Below are 20,284 nucleotides of genomic sequence, written 5' to 3' on the forward strand. Positions count from 1 at the left end.
TCCCTGATTGGTCTGATGGGACGTTTATTGCCTATCTTCTTGCATTTCTGATTTTTGGCTGCTTTTTGCTTCCAGGTATCTTGCCTTTTCTGCTCTTCAGAAAACCAATTATTTTACCATGAATCTTCAGTAAACTGGTCTTTGCTCCGACATAAGGAGATAGGTGGTGTGTGGGAGGCTGTAGGAGATATAGTTGCAACAGGGACGTGAAAGACAGAAAGGCAGGGCAGCTTGATGTACGGATGGAGACACCAAGTATTTCAGTTCTGCCAGATGTAGCATTTGAGAAGGGCAGTGTGGGGAGGTAAGGCTGTCAGGCAGGTTGAAGTCAATTTCTGGAAAGTTTGAATGTCAAGCTAAGGAAACTGGGCAATAGGTAATGTGGAGCAATTGATATTTCCGATAGGAGAATAACACAATTAGAGTTTAGTCTGGGAGGCTGTGTGGGAGAAAAGAAGCCATCATTGGGCGACTATAAAATTGTAGGCCAGAGAAAAGATAGGGACCTTGGGCAGAGCGGTGGAAATGGGGAGTTTGGATTCAAGAGATGTGGAGGAATAAGACAGGTCTTAGTGTTTCAAGAAGCACTCCAAAGTGGGAAAGGAAAGAGCTGATAGCATACAACCGTCAGTTACAAACAGTCCAGCAACAATCCAGGCTTAAAGAATAAGCCCATGATAGGATAACAGAATGGAAACCCTAACATGTTATGGATGAATCAAATGATTTATCTCACTGGAATTTGGAGAGACCCTATTCCAACATTGCTTAGTAAGTCACTGAAGCACATCACCAATCTCAGGCAGGTGATGAAGCAGCATTTTTCAAGCTAATTATACTTTATACATATTCATAAGCATCACATCTGAGTTTCTGAGCTGTGTCTATGGCATATGTGAAATATAAATGAGGTTCTTAGAGTTGTATGATATTTTGTTCCTTGACTTTTAGGGGTTCTATTTTTATGAATAATAAGTTCTTTAGGGATCTGTATATGTGAATACACACATATTTATAAATTACATAAATTTTTAAATATATAATGGAGAACTTATCATTTATATGTAGGTTGCTATGTGTTTTTTTTAGTTACTAATCATTTGTAGAAAATATGAGACAGTTTAAGACTTCATTATAGAGGAAAGAGGAAAATATGAAATGATGGTATGTAAAGCATTTAACCAAGAGCTTGATACTTTCCTGACTTTTAATAAGTGTTAGTTTGCTTCTAACTACTATTTGTTAAAAATGCATAGTGACTCTTGCTAAAGCATAAAGTCATTGATTAATTGATAAATGAATTGATTAACTGATTTACCCAAAGTTTATGTCTCAAGCTCTAAGGAGGGATGCAGAGTTTTTGTTGTTTTTTAAGAAAATTTTGACTGAAAACTCATCAGCATGGCTTATGACTTATTCCATTACTCCCTATTTATGAAATAACTTACTTTAGAAGGCAAGTCTCACACATTTCCATAGGGATTAATGTGCCAAAATGATACATAATTTAGATGATTTTGGATTTAAAAACTTTTCAAATAAAGAAAACTGTTCAAAATGTGAAGGAATATATATAAGGGTTGGTGATTAGTTGCAATGTGTTCATTTAAGTACATGTCAGAAGTAATTTATATTCTGGTAAATTAAACTACTATTAAAAATCAAGGAGTATCTTCTTACTATAATAAAATAAATTCTCAGAATAAATGGTAGAATCTAACCCTACATACATTTTAAAGATTATAGTTTTTTGAGAAATAAAAAACCCAATGTGTATATGTTAATTGATATATTAAGTTACAAAACAGACATTCATGCAAAAACTATCTGCATAAGAAAATGTACAGACAGAAATACAGCAATATGGTAAAAACGATTATTTGCGATTGCTGGGATTCTTTACATTTTACATTTCTCTCTCTTGCTTTTCTTTATTTCCTAATTTTCTATAATGGACATGAGTGGGAATTAGTTTCTTAGTTGCTAAAACAAATACCACAAAAATGGGTTGGCTTAAACAATGGGAATTTATTGGCTCATGGTTCCCAAGGCTAGAAGGTTTGCTTCTTCCCTGGGTTGGTATCTTCCAGCTGGCTGGCAATCTTGGTATCCCTTGGCTTTTCCATCACATGGCAATGCACATGGTAGTGGCTTTTCCTTTCTGTTCTGGATTCTATTGACTTCCAGCTTCCTGTTTCTCCTGTGGCTTCTTCTTTGTATCCAATTTCCTTTGCTTAAAACAACTTTAGCCATATTGGATTAATGCCTACCATCATTCCAGTTTGGGCACTCCTAACCAATAACATCTTCAAAGACCCTATTTACAAATGGAGCTTCCTGTTTCTCCTGTGGCTTCTTCTTTGTATCCAATTTCCTTTGCTTAAAACAACTTTAGCCATATTGCATTAATGCCCACCATCATTCCAGTTTGGGCACTCCTAACCAGTAACAGCTTCAAAGACCCTATTTACAAATGGGTTCATACCCATAGGACCAGGGGTTGGGATCTGAGCATGCCTGTTATAGGGAAATGATTCAGTCCCCAACACACTGCTTTTGTAATAACTTAAAAGATGATGCATAATTTTAGAATGAGAAAATCACTATGTCTTGATTTAAAGATATTTTAATATCCATATTTTTAAAATACTACAGGACATTTAACATGAAATATTGAATAAAAAAATGAGTCAAAAGGAAATCTAAAGAGATGGGCTTGGTCCAAAATCTGAGAAAGGCTGTAGATCCCTGGCATTGCACAGCATATTCCAGAATGAGAGAGTAAATGAGTCTCTGTGGAAACAAGTAACTGAGTACACAAAAGAAACTGAGGGATAAAACAGGAAATTCTAAAAATTTCTCACGAGAATTTTGAGTTTGTGATTGTGTATCTTCAGCTTGATGTGAACAAGGAGAAAGATAATCAAGAGAGGGTTAAAAAATTACATAACTGAACGAGAACAGGTTTTTGCCCATTACAGCATGACAACCATAATTGCTCTGGCTCTTATGGTGTACTGCTAGCCAGCTGCAGTGAGGCAGGGATGGCCAAGCTGATGGACATGAGGGTAAGGTGGGCGGATTCTACAAGGGTCTTTGATTTTGAGCAAAGGCAATAGAGAAGTGGTCATTGTGTTGGAGAACATCCTAACAGGGCATAAGGTTTCCTCTCCAGTTAATGTCCAGAATCAAGTCTAACATGGCAATCATACCTCTTGATTATTCCTCCTATAGATAGAAATCCTAAACAGCAGGTAGAACCACACTGAGATGTTTGTCGTCTTACAGAAAATTAGTTCAAACTTACATTGAATTGTAGCATCATCCCAAAGAGTTTCTGTGTTTCTGTGTGATGACACGAGTCCTTTGATTTTTTTATGTGTCTTATATATTGGGTTATAAAATAGAGGTGTACATCTCTGCTTCTACAGTGGTCTGGAGCTATGCAAACCAGAAAAACATGTTCATAAACTTAATCCTTTCCTATGAGTGTGAACCCACTGTAAGTAGGACTTTTTGATGAGGACCTTTTGACTCCTACTGGAGTCCTTTATAAGCAGAATGAAATTCAGACAGAGGGAGAGAGCGCCACGGGAAGCAAGAAGCTGAACCAAGAAAGAAGGGAGAGGCCAGGAGAGGCTACCATGTGTGCTGCCATGTTTTGAGAGAGGAGCCCAGGACCAAGCATCACTGGCAGCCAGCCCAGAACACCAGTCTCCAGGAAGAAAGCATTGCCTTGATGAGGCCTTGATCCGAAATTTTTCCTAGCCTCAAAACCATGAACTAATAAATTCCCATTGTTTATGCCAACCCATTACATGGTATTTGTTTGTGCAGCCAAGGAAATTAAAATAGCTTCCAACAGATTTTTCATTTTTGGCTCAAATGTAACAGTGGTGGCTTAATGAACACCATTTGCACATACAGATTCAAATTTTTCTACGTAACTGAGACTCATTTTTTTTTCATATTTACTATCGGGTGAATCACTCAGTTCTCATATAAATTACTAAACTGCTGATGAAACACTTAGAAGAAGACATGCTCACCCGTTTTAGTGGCAGAGTCAATTGTCATACCAATTATGGTTTTACATGATTCTCCCATTAATGCTACATTGGTATAAAATTTAAATTGCAGTACTTATAGATATTAATAAGAAGTTAAAATTAGGGTTTTAATGACTAAAAACTTGGTTGACAAGAATAAAATTCAAGGTATATGTGAATTAAAGTTTTCAACTTGGCTGACACAGTATCTTGACCTGTCAAATGCAATATGTACTCTGCTATTATTTACAAAGTCTTTTATGTAGAAAATAAGAACTCAAAAATCACCTTGCAAGTATTCTTTATGTATTTTGGTTTATTCAATTACAAAAAGCAAATATTAAGTAAGACAGACTGAAGAGAAAATATGACCACATTTCTAAACACTCATTAGCAATGCCTTCATGTTTAATTATACTATTTTGCAAGATTCACTGTGTTGTATGACATTGACCAACAGCAGTGATATCAAAAGAATCTTGCTATTATGGGGACTGAAAAACTAGTAAATGAGAAGAACAGTTATTAGAATATAAAAGCTGGAAAAGCATTATTATTATTAGGATAGCAAGTAAGACAGCAAGTAATAAAAGCATAAATTACTGTTGCTGGTCTGAGGGCAGGAAAGAATTCTATTTATCTTTGATTATCTGGTATGTTTTATGATTCTTTCCTAAATGAGGAATAAATATGTGCTTAAAAAAAGATTTTTAAAAATTTAAAGAGAAAATTGAAAACATGTTGCCATGCTTAATATTTCATATCAATAAGTAATTAGTACCTATTATAAGTACCACAATTATGCCAATGAGGGGTAAGAAATGATCTTATGTAATTGGAGACTAAACATGAAATCACATAAAAAATTATGTACTAAGCTCTGTGGACTATAATTGTCTTAGAAATTAAGTCAAGAAGGGATCAGAATGGACTTCACACTGGTTCTTGGAAAAGGGAGTAATTTAGCTGACATAGCTCACTCAATACACAGACAGTATGCACTCAACTTGGAGATGGAGCTTCTGATTCCCAAGTTCTGACCCGCTAGCTTCTCTGCCACCTGGATTCAGAATTTCCAGCATACCACTTAAACTTAATTTTGATAAATTTAAAAAAAATCCTATGACATCTACATCAAACAGATATTCAGACATGATCTCAAACTAAATAGGGAAAGAAAGTAATTTGATTTACCCTTTGAAAGTTTCTTTTCTGTTCAACTTTCCTGTCTCATGGTGAAGTAAATATCTTGTTAATTCTGCAAGTCTGGAGCCTCCTAGCCATTCTAGATTTTGGCATTCATGTTTGGAGACGGGAGAAGCAAGCTACAGTTAGTGAACAGCTACTATGTTCCAGGTGTTAGCTATTTGAAAATTACAGAATGGTGTGTGTAAAATAGGGAAAGAGGTAAATGCTAAGGGGGGTTATGCAGCAGGCCACTGGACAAGAACAATTAGAGCAGAGAGCAAGTGAAGAGGTTCAGCACTTCTTAAATGTATAACAGAGTCCGAGGGAACTGGGGCTGTGCAGTCTGAGAACCCACAGGCTCCGGCAACAGCACTGCTCACCCAAGCTGGGTGCCTGGCACGTCTCCCCTGGTGGGACACCTTTATCTAACTCATCCAAAGACCTCGTGGGCTAGTGGAGGCCCCAAGCATACCATTCTCCCAGAGGAAGTTAAACATACAGCAAAAATAAAGTTGCTCATGTACTCTATGTCCACAATTATTTGTTAATCTATGCTGTCTCTGTAATTATGTCCCCTTTCATACCTAATATTGTTTATATGCATCATCTCTCTTTGTTTGCTTAATTGTTCTTGTCTTCCCCATTTATTTGCCTGTTTATTCTAAGAATCAGTTTTCTATTCTGTCAACCCTGTCTAATGTTTTTTATAAGTCATTAATTTCTGCTTTCATTTTTATTATTTCCTTCCTTATTATTATTTTTTTTTTTTGGTTGTTCTAACTTCTGGAACAGAAACTTTGGCTGATTGATGTCAACTCTTATCCTTTCTCAATATCTGCATTTAAAACCGTACAATTTCTTGTAAGTGCCACTTATTTGTGCCCCACAAATTTTGACATGTACATGTTTTATTTTCATTCAGTTATTATTTTTTCATATCCAATTGTGTTTTTTCTTTGATCCATGAATTACTTTAAAGTGTGTTTTTTATATTAAGATTTTTTTTTGCATGCATTTCACAGTGACTTTTAATATAATTGCACCCAGAGAATACAGTCTGGGTGCTGCAAGACTATTAGGATTTGCTGATACTTACCTTGTGATCTAGTTTGTGATCTATTATTTTTTTTTTTTAAGTTTCATGTATGCTTTAACCAATGACATATATAGAATGTTAATGTCTTTTTTCAAATCTTCTGCATCCTTATATCTCTTTGCTTAACCTACCAAATTTTAAAAGAAGTACTGTAAAATCTCCCACTATTACAGATATGTTGATTTTTCTCTCTTATTCCGATGTTTATTTTGAGGCTATGTTGTTATGAACTTGCTGGTTCAAAAAACTTTGAATCTCCCTGCCAAACTGTTCCACCTTTTGTTCTTTCCAATGACTCTCTTTATATCTAACATATTTTTAAAATTTAAAGTCTACTTGGATTCCTATTAATATTGGTACAAACACTTTCTTCTGGTTATTGTCTCCCTGGAATATTTTCCCATTCCCTTTGCTTTCAGCCTTCCTGTATCTTTGTTTTTTGGGTTAAGTCATAGACAGATGGTTGTTTTCGTTAAAATGTTTCTTTTCAAATTTTCTCACCTCTATTTTCTTTTCAGTACTAACTGGTTGTTTTATTGTTTGTCTAGTAGGTCTTTTTTTCTCCTGTAATTGCTTGCTTTGTTTCTATGTGTTTTTCTTTTTATTTCATTGAAAACATTCTTCCTTCTTTATAGGGCTCTATTCAAATGACTAGAGGACTTTTCTGTATTGTCATCCTTTGAACTCTTGCATAAATAAATAATAAACTTAATCTCACCCATCCTTGTTTATTTCTAGCTCTAGCAATAAACACCAGATCTTATATTTATGAGATGCTAGTTTTATCAAGGTAATTGCTCATCTTAATGTTTGGCAAGTGTATTTTCTTCTAGCAAAATAGAACTATATTATAATGACTTATTAAAATTAAAGCTTTATTTATTCTGTTCAGGGAACACAGTCCAACAAACTCCCTGGGACATATCAGTCTTCTCTGTGTTCACCGACAGCCATTAAATAAATCAGTAATTCTCTTTAGCACTTATCCTGTAACTTTTTAGACATATCTTATTTTTACATAGTTTGTGAAAACAGAAAAGGCATAATGATAATGAAGGGCAGGTAGCAATGCATTACCATGCTCCATAACTGTGTTTGATGTTGGCTAGCTTATCATGCATAATCATTGATGGTGAGAAATTCACATTTCATTTTAGCACAGAAATCAGTCTGGTTAGTGTACAGCAATAGTAGTAAATTTGGGTGAAATTAAATAGCTCTTTAACACAAAATGTTAAAGGAAGTTAATAAAGACAAAACAGTGATAATAGCAAGATTTTTATGGTACAAAAGAATATAATTAGACATGAAAGTGTCAATTATGATGAATGAAATTCATTCCTTCATTCCTACATTCATTCATTTAGAGTGCCTACTATTTGGCAGGCACTGTGGTAGATGCTGCAAATAGTTACTCAGTAAAGCACAGGTTAGATAAAAATGGTAAAGTTGAAAATTGGGGTTTTTAAATAGATAATTATCTATAAGATGACTATTTTATTTTCCTAGGTTGCTCAAGCAAATACCAATACAAGGGTTTGGCATAAACAATGGGAATTTATTAGCTTACGGTTTTGAGGCTAAAAGAAGGTCCAAATCAAAGCATCATCAAGGTGATGCTTTCTCCCCAAAGACTGTGGTGTTCTGGGGCTGCCTTCTGGCAATCTTGGTTCCTTTGTCACATGGCAAGGTGCATAGCATCACTTCCTGGTCTCTCTCTTCTCTTCCGGATTCCACTGCTTCCTGTGGCTTTTTCCTCTCTGAACTTCATTCTCTTATAAAGGACTCCAGTAACAGGATTAAGAGCCCTCCTGATTGAGGTGGGACACAGCTTAACTGAAGTAAACCTCATCACGAGGTCCTATTTACAATGGGTTCATAACTACAGAAACGGATTAGATTTAAGAACTTGTTTTTCTGGGGTATATATAGCTTCAAACCAGCACAATGATGACTAAAGAATTTAGTTTAGATGTGAAAAATACATTCTTTTGAAAGGATAACTGAGCTTTGGAAAGCTTCACTAATGATTGTGTTACCATTTCAAATAAGCAATAAACATAACATGTGGCATATGTAGAACTCTCTCCAGAGAAATCAAAAACAGTAGGTAATTGCTCATGGAATATGTTTTCATTATGACCACAAAAGAAAACCTCTGAGATTGTAGTAAAAATCTCTAATATCACTGAGATCCAAGGAAGCATTTGTGCCAAATATGAGAGCAAATATTGATCTGTCCACTTTATCACCAATTGTTTGTGCATATTTCATCCAGACTCAAATGTCCAATCGGGTTTTTTTTTTTTTAATATTTCAGAAATTCTGATACATTTGGGCAATCTGTATGAAGCAAAAGAAGTAAATGGTAGTTCTGAACATTTTAACTCACAGCCTGCTTCTTATGAAATGTTTTTTGACCTAAAATAGTACTCCCAAGATTTATTACACAACTTACTAATAAAATGTTGCTCTACCTCTGAAGGATGAGAATTGTCAGTACTGAAGACACTCAATGTGAGCTGGTGGTACAAACTTGCATGGCCTCGGTGATAATTTCAAGATCTTGACTGTAGCAAGTGGGATAACTGAGGAAAGAGCTCTGCTATGATCATGGCATATTGAGGGTTTATTTTACATAAAGTGTGAAAAAGCACTTTGAAAATAATTTGAAACAAATATTCTAATTCACTGGGATTTTCCAGAGCTCACTTTGGAAATTTTCATTTTGGTACTTATTCAAACAGGTTGACTCCATTCTCAACATATAATGCTATATATTTGTGCCGGTTTGAATGTATTAAGTCCCTCAAAAAGCCATTATCTTTGACGCAATCTCGTGTGGGCAGATGTATTAGTGTTGATTAGATTGTAATTCTTTGATTGAGAGTTTCCATGGAGATGCCACCCACCCAACTGTAGGTGATAACTCTGGTTAGATAATTTCCATGGAGGTGTGGCCCAGCCCATTCAGCATGGGCCTTGATTAGTTTACTGGAGCACTATATAAGCTCAGACAGAAGGAGCGAACTTGCTACAGCCAAGAGGGACACTTTGAAGAATGCACAGAACCTGAGAGAGGAGATTCAGCTTACAGAGACATTTTGGAGATGGCCTTTGAAAGCAGACTTTTGCTCTGGAGAAGGTAAGAGATGACAAATGCCCCAAGAGCAACTGAGAGTGACATTTTTGAGGAGCTGAAGCCTAGGGAGGAACGTCCTGGGAGAAAGCCATTTTGAAACCAAAACTTGGAGGAGACACCAGCCACATGCCTTCCCAACTAACAGAGGTTTTGTGGACACCATTGGCCATCCTCCAGTGAAGGTACCTGACTGTTGATGCATTACCTTGGACACTTTATGGCCTTAAGACTGTAATTGTGTAACCAAATAAACCCCCTTTATAAAAGCCAATTCATTTCTGGTATTTTGCATCCTGGCAGCATTAGCAAACTGGAACAACATTCTTACCAGTTCTGTAGCTTCATGTGCAAGATCTTTGGCTTCTCTGGCAATTTTCTCGGCTTCATCGATATAGTCCTTAATGTTGCTATAAGCTTTGAAAGCTGCAGTGGCATTGAAGGAGATGTTTTTAGCTTCGTCAAGGATTCTGTTGGGATGACCCAAAAAAAAGAACAGCAGAGCAGTTGGTACTCAAATGAAGGGCATCTTACTTAAAACAAAATATGGATCCCAAATAATTACTGCCATATAGCAATTCTAAATCACAGTGAGGTGGTATCTAGTTATTGTGTTGTGTTATAATTTGCAACTCAAACTCATATTCCTAAATAATCCAGCTGTGAAATATTTCCAACCTATCTTAAAATACCCACAGCATCCTCCTAAAGCTTGTGAGACCACACTCACCAGGCAAGTGTGTGAAGTGAAACAACCTTACATTATTTGTGGACACATGACAGGTTTTGGAGTACTGGTTCCACACTGCTGATCACCATATCTCTGTGGAGTAGATAAACTTCCCAGATGAGGATAAATGTATCTCCGGAGGGTTAATTAGCTTGCTTCAAGTCACACGACCAATAAATTGCTTACTAAGGACATCAGCCTGGGTCTGCTGACTCCTAGCTTTCTGCTCCATCTATCACCCTTCATCCTTAACTGGCAACAGTTTGTTACATAAAATGAGTTGTGTGTATAATTTCCAAGTTTTTCAAACACTGATATTTTCATATGAGTATTACATATTGGAATAGAGCCTTGCACATGACAGATGCTAAATGCTGATTGATTTGGGAGAATTTTCCTTTAATAACATCTATATTTATTGGGACAATCCCCCAAGTGCTCTATATAGTAATGGAGGGGAAGCATACCACAATTACCTAAAGAGATATTTACAAACCATACTCTTCCCATTTGCCCCCCCCTCCACCCACCTATTAAAGAATCCAGGCTGTTATTATAAATGGGGGCACGGAGCATCTCCCTGGAGTTTGGCACAGAAAAAAAAAGATTAAAACCCACTGGTTTAAAGGCAATGGATGGGGCCACATTTTCCAAAGCCACAATTTTTAATATAAATTATTTTGAATCTATTAGAAACAGAAAGCTGAAATTTAAAGAGGGACATGTATTTACATATTGTTATTTAAAATGCTAATAAGGCAACTGCTGGGCTTTCTAATAAAGCAGAGAAAATATTTTTTCTAAGTGTAGCCTAGGGCTATGCTTGCTCCTTACCAAGTGATATTTGCATCCACTTTTAACTGACTTTTGATGCTGCTCCAGTAAGATCCTTGCCCAGACCTTCCTAATCAAGCTTTTCCACAGAAAGGCCATGCAGCTCGTATGCTCGTAATTACAGAAATCAAGACTTGAAAGCAATTCTCTAGCAGTTCTGTTGGTCAAAACTTTTGAACGAGTGTCAGACAGAGACATTTCCAACAACAAATGACATACCCATCAAGGACAGCAGATGAGTCATTCAACTGAGCTGCATGGCTCTCGGCCCGGAACACCTTCTCAACAAGCTTCCTGTCCTTTATTTCTCCAGAGAGGTCATCTATTTTATTTTTAAGCTCTTTAGACATTGGTGGCAATTTAGTTCGAATGTCTTCCACATACTGATATGTAAAGAAGAGAGGACACTTTAAGCAAATGAATCTGAGCCTCTTCACGTTTACTAATTTCTCTATGACACAATTACACATGCTCCATCTTTAATGAAATTTAAAATTTACTCACATGGCAAAAAGAGAATAGAGAATAAAACACTTATTTAATGAAAAAGATTAGGAAACATAATTTATGAAGCCAGTTTACACTCAGAATAACCTAATTTTCTCAGAAAATGCTACTTCATAGGTATAAATACATAAACGATAGTCTTTAGTCCATTTGCATTTCTGTTACTATATATCACTGGGTGTAAAACATTAGACAGGTTAGCAAGTCTGTTTGTAGATTTACATTTCTCTTTAAACTAATGTTATGTAAATACTGATGCAGATTGCAAGTGCTGTCCAAAGACTAAGAAATGCCCTTCATCTCTGGGTAAAAGAAAAAAAAAAATGTTTGCCTTAGTGTGTGAGTAACTTACCGGACATTCGTGTCTATAAAGAGAACAATGTGAAGTTCTAGAACCAGTAGATGGACATAGTCCCAAAGGAATGATGGAAAACAATTTTACCCACAGAGAAACAATATTAGTAATTTAGTATTTGCTTATAACACTGGGAAGCACCATCAGTTCCCGTTTATGAATGTCTATGTCATCATCACCTCTCATTTAACTTCAGGTTTTATCAAATACTCACATCTATCCCTGAGTTGATTTCATCTGCAAGATGCTTGGCTTCGTCAAGTATGTTATTGCCCTCTTTTAAAGTGTTCTCAGCTTGTCGTTTGCCACTTTCAACAGCTTCCTTCTTTTTCTGTAGTACAGTATGAATAAAACATCAAAATGCCATTTGGGTGTAATGCAAACTTTCCTGAATAATCTGAACAAAAGCATCACAAACAAGTTGCGTCTTGTTGACAACGTGGTACATGGGAACAATACAAACCAGTCAGCCAGTCCTCCAAGAGTTGTTCTATTTAGTTGCCAGCACAGTTGATCTCTTCCTCCCACTCTGAGAAAGTTATTCAAGCTCAGTAAAGGTAACTGACAGCAGCTGAGGATTTAAAACTATTTTTTTAAAGCAAGACATCCATTTTTAACGAAAATGTAAGTACTGAATATGTACACCGAATTAGCTGGAAATACATACTGGATTCCAGAATCTATTTCCAAATGAGTACTTTGGGAGTATAAACATAAGCAGATTGATTGTATGGGAATTCTGTAAAATTTGCAGATGTGGAATTTTTAATGGAATTTTTAAGGGAATTTAGGGGCAGTATTTTTCTTGGAAAAAAGAAAGTATCATGTGGAAGAATATATCTAGTGGACTGTTCTACAAGAAAAGAGCAGACTTTTTTTTGAACTTATAGTTTGTCTCAAAACTACATGAAACTCCTTGCTGGCCAAGAAGACTAAAATCAAAGACAGCATAACGCTACGTCCATTTGGAGCATACCTTTGGCTATTGTTCTCTTTATACTCTGACTCATTTATATTCTTCCAGTCACCTGTTTACCTGTGGATTCAACTTCATCAATTACAGTTTTAAGCCTCTGCAAAATGCTAGTTTATATTACTCTGGAACTCAATCTGTGCCAGGCAGTTTATAAGCTTTTCTAATTTAATTCTACATCAACTCCATGGGTCCTGTATTTATCACCATTTAAACAGAAAGGGAACTCGAACAAGGGAAGGGATTGGCCCAAGGTCTCACAGCTAATGAAGAATGGAGTTAAGATTTGAACCCAGGTCTATCTATTGACAGACCCTGGGTTGGGGTCAATGAGAAAGACTGCCTCTGCTATTACAGAGAGCATATTTTTCATCTTCCCTGGGATAAAGCTAATTTCAACCCTTTTTTTCCCTATCTCTTTACCAACTTCTTCCATACAAATTGCAAACATCTTGTTCCTGCCTCTGAGCCCTTGCACTTGCAATTCCCTGCACTATGTGCCCCTTCCCAGGTCTTTGCCTGGCTCGCCTCCTCCATTCTCTGCTTGTTGTCACTTCTCTGACTACCTGTATATAACAGCCCATCCCCATACCCATCCCCATCAAAGCCAGATTCAGGCAACAACCTGCCTGGGTCGGGGTACCAGCTCTGCCCACTCACAGGCTCTGAAATCTCAGCCAAGTAATTCAGCCTCTTGTAAAATGCTTAGTTCCTCACCTCTCAAAGTGAGCAGCCGCATCACCATCACCACCACCTGGGAGCTTGTTAGAAATGTACAATTCCAACCCCTTCTCTGGAACAACTGATTCAGAATCTGCATTCTAGCAGGAACCTCAGGGGATTGGAGCACACATTAAAATTTGAGAACTGGCTTAGAACACTGCCTGGCACACAGAAACTCTAGTTTCTGAAGTATGGCCATAAACTACAGAAACATGATAATATTTTATTTTTTATAGATTGAACTGTCTTGATGACTTCTTCTGGGTTATGCTAAAAGCCCACGTTTTTAAATGAAACACAGAGATACCAGTCATCTCAGGCACATCAAAGATGCACGCACAGCGACCAGTGGCAACGCACAGCCTGATAAACCATGCATTGCTAGTGAAGGATAACACACCTAACGCATCATGAATTTCACAGCAATAAACCATTTATTATGTATATTAGTCAGTGTTTCTAGACTTTATGGCCACATTATATACTTATTTACTGTTCCAGTGATTATCACCCTCACTAAAATATAAATTCCGTAAAAAATCTTATCACTCTAGCTCCTCTACCTGAAACAGTTTCTTCAATAAATATTTTTATTGAATCAATGAAAATAGAGTCCATTCCTGGGGCTTGTGCTGGTGACATTTGGCTCATTCAGTTACTCCCGCCACTGCTTCATTCAGGGGAATTTGTCTTAATACATCATTTCCTCTTCACCAATCATACATGCAGGGGCAGTCCCAATGTCACTGATACAAGTCATATCTTCCAAAGATCTGACATTCTTATACATAACTGCCAATTTTAGCTCTTCACTTTTGTGTGGACTGATTTAAAATTATACCATGTACAGAAATTCAAGAATCTTTTTTCACCATGGTTTGTCTATGTTAATAAGTCAAGGTATTTTAAAATGTTGTACCAATGGAAGCAAGGAGAATATTTTCACATATTTGTTAGGTAAACAGCTGCATGCATTTGGTTTCAACAAAATAGAGGGTTAGAATTTTTACTGAAGTTCTAAATGAGTCACTTTAGAGAGCCAATTGCCATTCAAAGATTACAATGTGTTCTTTATCATAGTAAAGCTGAAATGATGTTCTGGAGATTAAGGAGATTTCAGAGGTGGCTAATTTTCAACTTAGACACTGATGGAATCTAGTTTTGAACGGAGGAATAAGTGACTGATGGGGATTTGGAAGCTCCCAATATTTTTTTGTCTTTGCTGCATGGCGTTTTATTTATTCATTGAAATAAAATTTCAGTTCAACATTTGTGCTAGACACTGTTCTAGGTCTGAGGATAAGTCAGAAGATGTGTTGCTTATGGGATGTCTGGAGGAGGGAGAAAATGAATAAGTAAATTAATGTATAATAATTGTTTAAGAAATGATGAGTGCTATTAAAGTAAATAAAGAAAGGTAATAGAGAATGATGTCGGATATGAAACACCAAACGTAGGACGCTTAGGGTGCTTGAGGAACAAAAAAGAAGGCTCGCGCACAAATAGTAATAATTATGCTCTGAAAGTATGTCATAAGGATGCATAATAGTTAAATGATTCTGTTTGTATACCAAGGTTGATTATAATTCTACATTTAACCTCTAATTAATTGGACCTTAACTCATTCTGCAGCTCTGCACATTTAACACTGAGTTTTTTGCTTGTTTGGATGTTTTGGTTATGGGAGGGGCAGATTCTTGAAGAACTTGCCAAAGCTATCTTTCTATCCTTTATCTAGCAACTTACCTTTTACTTTGTCCCCACAGATTTGCCTTTTGCATGGTTATAATGGCAGACCTTGGGACAGACTATTATATACCTATTCCTTGGCTGAGCTGAATTGCTCACCTGGTCTCCTTCTGCCTGTTAGGCCCATGCGTCCATTCTGCCTTCTCACCATCCTGGAGGGGCCCTTCTTATCCCACCCCTTCCAGTAGGCCGCATTCCAAGCCTGCTACCATCTGGCTCCAAATGCTGTTTCCAGAGTCATCTGCTGCTACAGACTTTCATGGAACTTATGAATGTGCTTTATTGCTCTAGTTGACATTGCCTAAAACCACCCTACACTTCCAGAGCTCTGTGTTTGTGTTCATGCTGCTCTGTCCTTGCCCTCAGATTCTGCTATGATGCCATCATTTTTGCGACTCTTCGGCTGATTCTCCCGGTCAGTATCAATCACAGTATCACATGTAGTGAAAGGTTACAAGGCCTGCATTTCCAGGAATCGTTCTTATTCAACCTCAACCCCCCTGGTTAGTAACATCTTGATCTGATGGGTGCTGTGAGACATTTAAATATGACCCCAACCTATTCTCCTAGCCTTATTTCACACCATTTCCCAATACAAAACCAATTCTCCAGTGTACATGAATCACTCACCAATTCCCCTAAATGTAATTCTCATCCATGACTCCAGTACTTCAATCATTTCCTGTATCTATAGGATGAATGTCCAAATTCCTTGGATCAGCCTCAGAATGCAATTCTCTTATACCTCATGCCTGGACCCACCTATCTTTGCTGCCTTTCCATCCCCCCACTTTTTCACATGCAGTCTTCATTCCAGTCCTATTGCCACTGAATTTTCCCCAAAATGTCTTTGCTATTATTTCCCTGTGCCTTTGCATATATTTTTCTATATTTGTGGAATGCTCTTCCCCTGTAGTTTGACTAACTAGAACTCATGCTTCATTCCCGAGCATAAGTAGTCAGGTGCTCTGGAAGCCCTTCCTGAGCCCAGGGGCTTCAGTGGCCCCTTCTCGTGCTCACCTCCATGACAGTGACTGTAGAGGTACAGTGGTTCACTGGTGCCTCCTACCAAATACAAGTTACCTGAGGTCATCAGAGATGGTTTTTCATTCTTTATAGCAACAGCTCTCAGACTTGAGGCCACAACAGAATCAGGGAGGGATTTTTCATACACATCATGCTGGGCCCAATTCCCAGTTTTTGAGACCACAGAGTTAGGGTGGAGCCCGAGAATTTGCATTTCTAACATTTCTAGGTGATGCTGATGTTACTGATCTTTGGAGCTCATGATGAGGACCAGTGTTGTTATCACATTTTTGTGCTTAACACACTGCCTGTACTTAGTAGGTGCTTGAAAAATGTTTTTTTAAATAATGAAAAGCACATATTCACTCTCCTCAAAATAACCCAAAAGCATGTGAGTTGGGTCTTACTTATACCATCTTCTTTGCGGGATAGGCACCATGACATCATTTATTGAAAAACATGCTCAGTATTCAATCAAATGGATACAATGCATCCATGGCTCACAAGCCTGGATGCACATCAGGTTCACCTGGGGAGAGCCTTAGCCTGTATCCTAGACCACCTGGCTCTGGGCAGGGGCCCAGGGAATCTGTCTCCTTCACAAGCTCTCCAGGTGATTCTTTTTCAGCTAGTCTGGCACCATTCTTGGCAATCGGGCATATGTAACCTTCAGGCTGCCATGCTTTACTCATGTTAATTTAATCAGTTTAATTTCTCCAGTAAGTTTTTAATCAGCTTATTGTTAAGCATAGCATATGAAAAGAAAATACAAAAAGAACTACTTAAAACTTCAGTACAGACTACATGAGCTCCAGGCATCTTTAGGGGTACCCAAGAAGGAAGGCTCCTGGTGTTAAACATCAGAAAAGGAAGGAAAAGCTGAAAGCACAGCTTGCTGCACCACTAGAACTTATCTTGAAATACCTTCCAGACACTTATTATGCTTTCTGCACAGGTCATTTTAATTTCTTAATATTCTTAATTTTAATTCCTTAAACTGTTGCCATACAATGGAGAGGTGCACCTCCAGGTATGTTCCAAGCTGGTGCATCCCGGAGGAGGATGACTCCGGCAGAAGCCTGTGGGATGGTGGTGGCCCAGCCTCCTGCCTCACAAGACGGTGCTTTTGCTTTAACATGGTTGGTGTTGGGAGATCCAGACTGATTAAGATTAGACACACCAGTTAAGAAAAAAGTGAGCTTTCTTAATCTTTCACCAGAATGACAAGGTTAAGTCCCAGGAGAGGGACTAGGAAAAAAAAAAAAAATCCTTCTAAAATTTAATGCATCCTCTAACCTCTTAATCCAAAGGAAAATGGAAAGAAGTGAGGGGCTTAAAAAAAAAATCCAGATTTTTATTCAACTGTCATTCAACAAACATTTTCTGAGAGTATAATATATGCCAGAGAGCGTTCAGTTATAAGTTGAAAGGGAAATCATATGTTGGAAGGTATGTCAGTCCACTACGGCTTTCAGATTTGTCGGGGTACAATACTTTGAAAGCGGCAAAAGTAGCTGTTGTTGTTTTCCAAATATAAAATCCAAGTTTGTGCCATCATGTGTACTGACTTTACTCATGGGAAAAAAGTTATCAATTTTCCATGCTAAGTATTAAGAAATAAACTGAAAACAGAGGGAAAGAGATGGAGAAATACATTTTAATTCTAGCAACACTGCACAGGGAAAAAGGCAGAGGCTGCCCATCATTTCTTGACAAGTACCTTTTGTCTGCGGAAAAGTTAGGAAAAATAGTTCAGACTTGATCTGTTATGCTAGTCCTTTTAAAATATCATTTATATAGAACACATTGCAAAGAAAAAAGGGAATCAAATTTTTCCCAAGCTCTTGTTTCTCAATGACCTTTTTCCTCTTGTGCCCACCATTTGAAAATACAGGCACCTTCTGTGAGTTTTGGCAGCCAGATGTCTGAATCATGGCTTGTGGATGAGGCTGGGTGAACTGTAAAATGATCTGCTATTAGTACTAGAAGAATCGTGGATACTCTAGGATAAGAACTCATTGTATAGTTGGGAACTAATGCTTGGAAAGGTGAAGCGACTTGCCGAAGTCCATTCTTCCAGTTACAGGCACAGCTAATGTTAAAACCAAAGTCCCCTGACTCCAGATAAAGTGCTCCTTCCACTCTGCCACACCATCCTTAAAAACTGTTAATAGTTTATTTATATTTTATTTGATTCTATGGGCAGTGGATATTGAGGAGAAAATATGGAACCTTCCCTGTTTCACTTCTTAGAGCAATCCATTCAGGGATGTCATTCTTGACTTTGTAAACATGAATCAACTTGACTGGTTCCAGGCATGTTCAACATCCCCCTCCCATTCAGCACCCCCTTTCCCCCCAGATTTGGATGAAAGCACCCCTAAGACTCACCTCCAAAGCAGCCATGGTTTTCTGGTTGGCCATCGATAAGCGATCAGCTTCTGTGATTTTATCTGTAGCTTCTCTCAACAGGTCCCAAGCATCATCTGTTTTGTTTCTGTAGTAAGCCAGTTTCTCCCGGAGATCCCTTTCCAGTTTTTCATTTTTCTCCCAGGGATCTCCAAACAACTTCTTCACTTTCTTCAGAAGGGCTTCTGACGCTCTGCAACCACCCCCGGCCCAATAACAGACAATAAGCCCAGGTCAGGGTTTATGGTATTAAAGTGTGTTACAAAGGGATGCTAACATTATATGAATGAAAAAAAAAGTAAACATTTAAAGCAGATTTGCTATGTGCTAAACAAAATTGGAAACTGGTATCTGAAAAGTGGCAGACCACTTATAATTAAAATTAAAGCAAAAAAAAAAAACCTTTTTAAAAATGTATTAGTAGTATAACATTTTCAATATGAAAGGGTTTCAAATCATTCTCATAATCCAACTGATGAAATAAGTTTTTTGATTCACTTCACATGCCAAAAAAAAAAAAAAAAATGCCACCTCTTTCACCATAATGAGACATTTTTCTGTTACTTTGAATGTAAGGGCTGAATATTGGTATGTTTGGTTAGAAACTGTCTGTGAACAGGACTCTATGTTATATTCATGCTAATATAATATCATTGTTTTGATCTACTTTTTTTTCTTCCAATGGAATGATCTTGCAGTTTCCTGGGTTTAAACTAATAATTTTCCTAAGATGGAAATAATATCTGAGACTTTAAGAAAGGCTAAATACTTGAAAAGCAATAGTTCTCGAGCTAACAAGCATCATAATCCCTGAAGAGCTTGTTGAAACACAGATTGTGGGGTCCCATCCCCAAAGCTTCTGATTTAGTAGGTCTGGGGTGGGGCCCGAGAATCTGCATTTCTAACGGGTTCTCAGAAGTTGCTGATATTGCTGGTTTCTCATATATTATTTAAGTATTAATAACACAATCACTTTGAAGTAAGCTGAGTGAATATATAAAAGTGTCTATTTTGTTCAGCATGAGCACAAGAGTTTATTGGCATTAGCAAATTCACCATCACTTTCCCCAAATTGCAATACTTATTAAAGTATTAGGGTTTCTTATTTGACAACTCTTCAGCATTTCTTAAGATGTGACAACATATAGGATTGACCAGTAAATTCATAACTCTATTTGTACAAATATATTTTTATTAAAACAAAAAATTATTGATAGGTTAAAAGCCCTAACAGGCAACTAATAAAGCAAGCTCATTAGTCTAATTATAGAAGGACCAACACCAGAAAAAATAAATTATTTGACTATTTATATAGAGGCAAGAAAATGCTTTTGCTTCCTTTTAGAGCAAGGTGAAGTGTAAACGAATGAATGAATAAATGAATGATAAGCAAACATCTCCAGATGAGAAAATCAAAGTATCTTCTGCTCGCGTCATAGAAAATTTAGAAAACTGTAAATAACAATCTGGAAAGCTCAGCTTATTAAATGAAAAAATAATAAAGCA

General features: G+C 37.2%; 1 protein-coding gene across 2 annotated transcripts in view; it reads right to left on the reverse strand.

The window, feature by feature from the left end:
* Positions 1-20,284, reverse strand: part of LAMA2 (laminin subunit alpha 2) — a 535,576-nt gene that overhangs the window by 97,136 nt on the left and 418,156 nt on the right. For both annotated transcript variants that reach the window (XM_037842983.1, XM_037842982.1), the window contains exons 37-40: positions 18,761-18,971; positions 12,113-12,229; positions 11,256-11,419; positions 9,804-9,942 (exon numbers count right to left, since the gene is read on the reverse strand). In XM_037842983.1, the coding sequence (XP_037698911.1) occupies positions 9,804-9,942; positions 11,256-11,419; positions 12,113-12,229; positions 18,761-18,971 (631 nt within the window). The remainder of the gene's footprint in view (positions 1-9,803; positions 9,943-11,255; positions 11,420-12,112; positions 12,230-18,760; positions 18,972-20,284) is intronic.

The sequence above is a fragment of the Choloepus didactylus genome, chromosome 7 (genome assembly GCF_015220235.1).
Source record: "Choloepus didactylus isolate mChoDid1 chromosome 7, mChoDid1.pri, whole genome shotgun sequence".
Taxonomy (NCBI): Eukaryota; Metazoa; Chordata; class Mammalia; order Pilosa; family Megalonychidae; genus Choloepus; species Choloepus didactylus.